General features: G+C 50.4%; 1 protein-coding gene across 1 annotated transcript; it reads left to right on the forward strand.

Moving 5' to 3' along the window:
• Window positions 1-743: 743 nt before the first annotated feature.
• klf5a (Kruppel like factor 5a) lies at window positions 744-5,856 on the forward strand. Its single transcript, XM_062447607.1, is given in 10 exon segments — window positions 744-752; window positions 1,135-1,158; window positions 1,161-1,259; window positions 1,261-1,411; window positions 1,414-1,923; window positions 1,926-1,964; window positions 1,967-2,059; window positions 2,062-2,193; window positions 3,219-3,278; window positions 4,665-5,856. Coding segments are annotated over 10 exon segments (1,296 nt in total). The 3' UTR covers window positions 4,844-5,856.
• The last annotated feature ends 573 nt before the right edge of the window (window positions 5,857-6,429 follow it).

A 6,429-nucleotide genomic window follows, 5' to 3' on the forward strand; every position in this document is an offset into this window, starting at 1 on the left:
CGCCGAGCCTTAATAATAAAAAAAAAGAAAGAACTTGTGAACGAGATACATGAGTAGGCCTAATGTAACAGCTGGACCATGGCAACGATGGAAATAGAAGCCTGACTAACAGAAAGCTCAGGACAGTGTCATCTGTGGCGGCCCGCAACTGTCTTCTGCTACTCCTTAACAATACCTGTGGGCGAAATGAGACTATAGTTAGGAATTTACAGTCCTGTGCATTATTATCCCACGCCCTTTCGATGTGTTATAAACAATGTGTCTCTCCTACAAGTAACAAGTCGAAGGGGTGAGATGGCCTATCTTGACCCGAGACGTGCAGGGAAAGGAAGATGACATATTTCGCAGGTTGTTCCACTGTTTCACCCGCTAGTCTCTCGCCGGTCCCGGCTGTGGAGAGCTTCGTGGGAGGGTAGAGGAGAAGAGCAGTTTGCATGCAGAGGGGGAATGTAGCGGCCGCTCATTGATGACAACTCGATAAATGTTTTAGTGGTGACTGGGCTATTAAACAGTTCGACCGACCGGCACAAGCATCCGTGTGTAGTGTCTGTGACAAACGCTCTGGTCGAACGATCTGACCTATACTGTGGACATTACATATCGGCTAGGCCTACGGTGGTGGGAGGTCGATAGAAATTCACAGGTTAGAATAAACTAAAATCTTTGTCATTTCAAATGGGGCCCAGGGGTGTGGTTGATAGATCCCTCACCATCCATCCATCCATCAATCTCAAAGACAATCGATGTCCATCGTGCCCTTTTGTAGAGAGAGAGAGAAAGAGGAATGGGCTACTCTGAGATCAGAAAGCATTGATTGTATATCTAGAGCTCACATGTTATCTTGTTTGTCTTCCTCTGTGTCCGTCTCTCTCCCTGCCTCTTTCCTTCGATCTCTCACACTCTCTCTCTCACACCCTTTCACTCTCTCTCAATCTCTCATACTCTATCTCCCAAAATCTCTCTTTCTCTCTCTCTCTCTCTCTCTCTCTCTCTCTCTCTCTCTCTCTCTCTCTCTCTCTCTCTCTCTCTCTCTCTCTCTCTCTCTCTCTCTCTCTCCCTCCTTCTCCCTCTCCCTCTCCCTCTCCCTCTCCCTCTCCCTCTCCCTCTCTCTCTCTCTGTCTGTCTCCCCCCCAGGTTAGGTGTGAGCTGGATAAGTACCTCTATCCCCCCAAGTCCTGATGCCCCCCCCAGAGCTGTCCAGCTCCAGGCGGGACAGTGTGTCCGGGGTGGACCAGTTCTTCAGCGAGGACCAGGGGGGCCCCGGCCTGCTCCCCTTACAGCATCAACATGAACGTCTTCCTGCCAGACCTAGCCTACCTGAGGATGGGCCTGTGTCGGACCACCCGCCCCCACCACAGCCAGGTGAAGACGGAGGCCTCCTCGCTCTACTCCCCCCACCAACACCCCCCCAACCACGCTCTGGGAGCGGGGTGGGCGCCATCGCTACCGGAACCTCGGCAGCCATTGACAGCGTCCTTGCCGGCCTGCCGGAGTTCACTAGCGTGTTCAGCCAATCGGGCTGCAGCGGGGAGCCATGTGACCCGGCGGGGGGCGGGGCAGGTGTACGTAAAGGAGGAAATGACTTTGTTTGAGCTTCCTGCCACGACGGTTCGCTGTTCCAGCTGCTGAGTACGGACCTGGACTCGTCCTCCGCCTCCCTGCATCACCACGGCAACCAGACAGATGCTCATCACCAGCGCATGGGGTCATCACCGATGGCAACCTTTCACGACCTTCAGTTAGCCTCTCAGGGACAACTGACTGGCAAGTCTTACAGCAGCCTGCACTACAGCCACTCGCAACCCCCAGCACCCACACACCCTCACACCCCCGCGCACACACACCCTCACACACAGTTCTTCCAGCAGCAGCAGCAGCAGCAAGCTCCAGCCCCCTACCTGCCCCCCTCCCCTCCCAGCTCAGAGCAGGCAGCCCTCACAGACAGACGGAGCTGCTGCTAAACCTGTCCCCCCACCCTCCTACGCTGCCACCATTGCCTCCAAGCTGGCTGTCAACATCCCCAGCCTCTCCCCCAGCAGCGCAGCCCGGCCGCCAGCTTCCGGCCTACTCCAGCCCCAGGCTCCAGCCCTGCTCCAGGCCAGGCCCAGGGCCATTCCGCCATGCCTGTACGATACAACCGCAGGACCAACCCAGACCTGGAGAAACGTAGGATACACCACTGTGACTTTCCAGGTCAGGAGCACTCGCACACACACTCACACACACAAACGCACACACATGCAGGGCGTTATTGTTTGTCAAGTTTGCCCTGTAATCAATTATTGATTGTGTTGTTTTGTGCATGTTTTCTTAATGCATCAATTAAGTCGACTTGTCAGTGTTTGTGTGTGAGTCCTGCACCCAACTTCCCAGTTCGACTCTGAGTGCAGAGTGATCTCATGTTAAATTATTCAACAGACAGACAGGCTTTTAACCAGAGGGAATAGACTAAACACACACACATACAGTGTCTTGTCAGATTGATATGAGTCAGTCCTCTCCAAATGACAGGGCAAATCAAAGCGAATACGCAAAACACACACACACACACACTCAAAAGACTGTGTGTATCTCCCATTAGAGATCTCTCTCCAGGAGACCAGCACTCCCCTCCCTGCCCCCTGCCTCCAGATGGCCCCTGGCTGTGGCATTGTAGAATAGTAGGCTGGAGGAGGGCTAGGCGTGTTTATACTGGCCCTCTCGGAGCACAGGAGTCTCTGTTTTGTGCTCTCTCCGTTCTCTCTCATAGTCCTAGCCCTTTCTTTCTCTCTGCTATCGCTCTCTTCGCTTTGGCGCTCTCTCTTCTCTCTTCCCGTTCTCTCACTCTGGTCCCTGTCTGCTCTCACTTTCTGCTCTCACTTTCTGCGCTCTCTCTCTCTCTCTCTCTCTCCTCTCTCTCTCTCTCTCTCTCTCTCTCTCTCTCTCTCTCTCTCTCTCTCTCTCTCTCTCTCTCTCTCTCTCTCTCTCGTTCTCTCTCTCTCGTAGTCGCTCACAGCCTGGAAGGCCTGACTCTCTCCCCAGTCCCCTACTCGGTCTCCTGGCTGCAGGGTTTGTCATACCTCTTGGATATCACTCGATCCAGGCTTTGAAAGTTAGCTTCTACCTCCAACTCCTAGCCTGTGTGTGGATCTACTAGAGCTTGTCTGTGTTTGGGGAAAACCACCCACATCACTGACCCAACATGGTAACCCTTCCTTCTTCTTCTCTGTGTCTCTCAGGCTGTAAGAAGGTGTACACCAAGTCCTCCCACCTGAAGGCCCACCTGAGGACTCACACGGGTAAGACGATTCCCCCCCCCCTGGTTGGCCCAGGCCGCGCCAGGCGCTCGCACACTTGTTTTGGTTTGTCAACGGGGTGTTGCTAGGCAGAGGTGTGGCACCGCGGTGACACACTTCCAGCTCCGCCCCCCCCACCCCCCCCATTAGTGTGTTGGATGTGACTCTGCTCCTCAGTGAGATGGGCCCCTTCTTCCTCTCCTATCTTCGCCCCCCCCCCCCTCCCCTCCTCTTCCTCCTGTGTGTTGTGTGTCAGCTCTGTAAATGTGTAATGTAATAATGGCTGTCCATCCACTCTCCGAGACTCGTGAAATAGCAGCATATGTTGCTGGTGGGGACGGGGGGGGACGGGGGGGGGGGGGCAGGGGGGACGGAGTATTCCGGGGCTGCAGGCGGCACAAGTAGCCAGCTGGGGCATGTTCTCTTCTCTGCTGGACCAGACACACACACACACTCGTTTTAATTGGACTAATAAGTATGAGCCGTCTTTATCTTATCCCTGATCTCAAGCACGACGCCTCCCAACTCCAACTTGTAGCCTTCCGCTCCAGTCTCAGTATATCATGTCTCAAAAAGGCTGGCTGTTCGAGGAGACAGGTTGTATATAAACACATTAGCCTAGATGGTGGCCTCACACCAGCAATGATAGGCTATCAGCCAAGCCGCAGCAACATTCTTCTGTTGATACATTATCTCCAAATTCCAACGTTGTGTGTGTTCGAGCAGTACTTTGATCTGCAGATGTACACCTCCCAATGCGTGTGTATGTGTCCGTGTGTGAGAATAGGCGTGTGTGTGTTTGCTGTTTGTGGTATTGAGATTATATCCGACTCCCATTCTGTGAGCTGATGGTGTTTTGTTTTACAATATTAATGGATTGATATTAAAGCATGCCCTGCACCTCTGTGACTGTGTGTGTTGTTTGTTGTGTGTGTGCGTGTGTGTGTGTGTGTGTGTAAGAGGTCATATGATAGAGAGAAAGAGAGTGGAATCCAAACACACAGATATACACACACATCTCTTTCTGCAGTATGGATGCTAATGCATCTGGTCTTTCTCCTCTGGGGTCCATCAACATCCATTATCTGAGATGCTGAGAACGTTGTGTGTGTTTCTATGTGCGGGGAGTGTTTGTACCCCCAATGGGGCAAGAAAACCCTCTTCTCCCTCCCCTTCTAATTCTCTCTTGCACATGCACTGGATGAAATGACGAGATCTGAATGAAGGCAGATTGTGTAGCTCTGCTGGTCTGGCCCCATTGTAACCCGTTCTCCCTTTCTCTACTCCTCTCCTGCTGTTCTCTCTCCTCCTCTCTTCCCCTCTCGTCCTCTTCTCTCACCTCGCCTCCTCTTCTCATCTCGTCTCCTCCTCTCCTCTAATCTCCTGCAGGTGAGAAGCCATACAGGTGTACCTGGGAGGGCTGTGACTGGCGGTTTGCGCGTTCGGACGAGCTCACCCGTCACTACAGGAAGCACACAGGCGCCAAGCCCTTCCAGTGCTCCGTGTGCAGCCGAAGCTTCTCGCGTTCCGACCATCTGGCCCTGCACATGAAGAGACACCAGAACTAACACACAAAAACACACACACACACACTCCTACCACCTAACCATTCACCTAACATCATGTTGGTACATGGTTAGTAGACAGGTTCGGCAAGATACCAGTCTGGGGATGACAGGGATGTCAACCCTTTAACCAGAACCACACCCTACAGGAATCACACACACACATATGTATACACGCACACACTAACAGACGCACACTTGCAGGTAGATAACAACACTATTTCATTCACTGACCTACACACACAGAAAGCACTTGACCCAGCACCCAGCTACAGAGACGAATCGGTTCACGCCTCCATGTTTGTCGAACTGAAATGACAAACAGGATTGTGAAAATCTCTTAATTTGCACTAGAACTCGTCAAAATATGTGATTTGGCTCATCTGATACCTAGAGCACTGCGATCGCCATCTTCGTTATTACCCGTGAACTGCATGCTCCTCTTCCTCCACTTAGGAAGTAGGCTGGGACTAGAATGGATACAGTGTTTTGACTCGCACCACTCAAACTTGAACAGAGGACTCATTCTAGAACACAGAAGTCGTCAAGACACACAAGAGATGAGCCTAGAGCACAGGACTCATCATTTCTAGAACTTACAGGGTGTACTACTGTACTTGCGGTTGTGTTAAGCTCTTCCTATTTATTGGCTTGTGCTAGTGAGGTGGGCTTTGATCCTCTCCGCTCTCTCCAACTGAAATGCCTTAATGTAAATATGTAAATACGTAAAAGCATCTGGCTTGATTTGTTTATGTTTTTTGTTTCTTTTTGTCTTTTTCTCATATTTTTTTGTAACAAACGGGCAAATGTATAAACCGCCCTGCATCCAAAGTGATTGAGTTTATATTTTTTTGCAAAGGATATTTTGATGCTATCGTTTTTTATTGTAATTACAAAATTGAACCAGTTATTTGTAGATTCCATTTGTTAAAAGAAAAATAATCTCTCGAAGACAATAGTTGTGTAATTCAACTGAGTTAAATAAATCTTAATAAAATCAAGTTGACTTTCCAGTTTGTTGGCTTGTGTTTGGTTTGTCACCATCTCACTAGCAAGTTCCCTAGTTACTCCACAGAGCTGAGTTACTCCACAGAGACAGACACACAGGTTCAGTTGGGTGTTGTAAGTCTAGGGACAGACACACCGGTCTGTCCAGGAAAAGTGACGTTCAGTATTCGGTCAAGTGTGTGCTGATCGAGATGAATCACCCCCTCCTCTCTCTCTCTTCTCTCTCTCTCTCTTCTCTCTCTCTCTCTCCTCTGAGGGATTTGAGGAGCCATGCTGATCAACAACAGTGTTCTGTGTGATATCAGATCAGGGAACAATGAAAAACAAAAACAAATTCTCCTTCCATCCTTCAGTAGAGTGAAAGATGGGGAATTCCCCCTCCCCTTATACACACACACACTAACTCTCACACTCACACACAACATATGTTCTTGGTTTGAATCATAAGCTTGACCCTGACTGGATGTAATACTCCTCAGATGTCTGAAGAGAGACGTAAAAAGGAGCTCAAGAAAAGGAGTAGGAGAGAGAGAGGGAAAGACAGATGGAGAGAAAGAGAGAGAGAGAAATGCAATATAAAC

Source organism: Osmerus eperlanus, chromosome 21 (genome assembly GCF_963692335.1).
Source record: "Osmerus eperlanus chromosome 21, fOsmEpe2.1, whole genome shotgun sequence".
NCBI lineage: Eukaryota > Metazoa > Chordata > Actinopteri > Osmeriformes > Osmeridae > Osmerus > Osmerus eperlanus.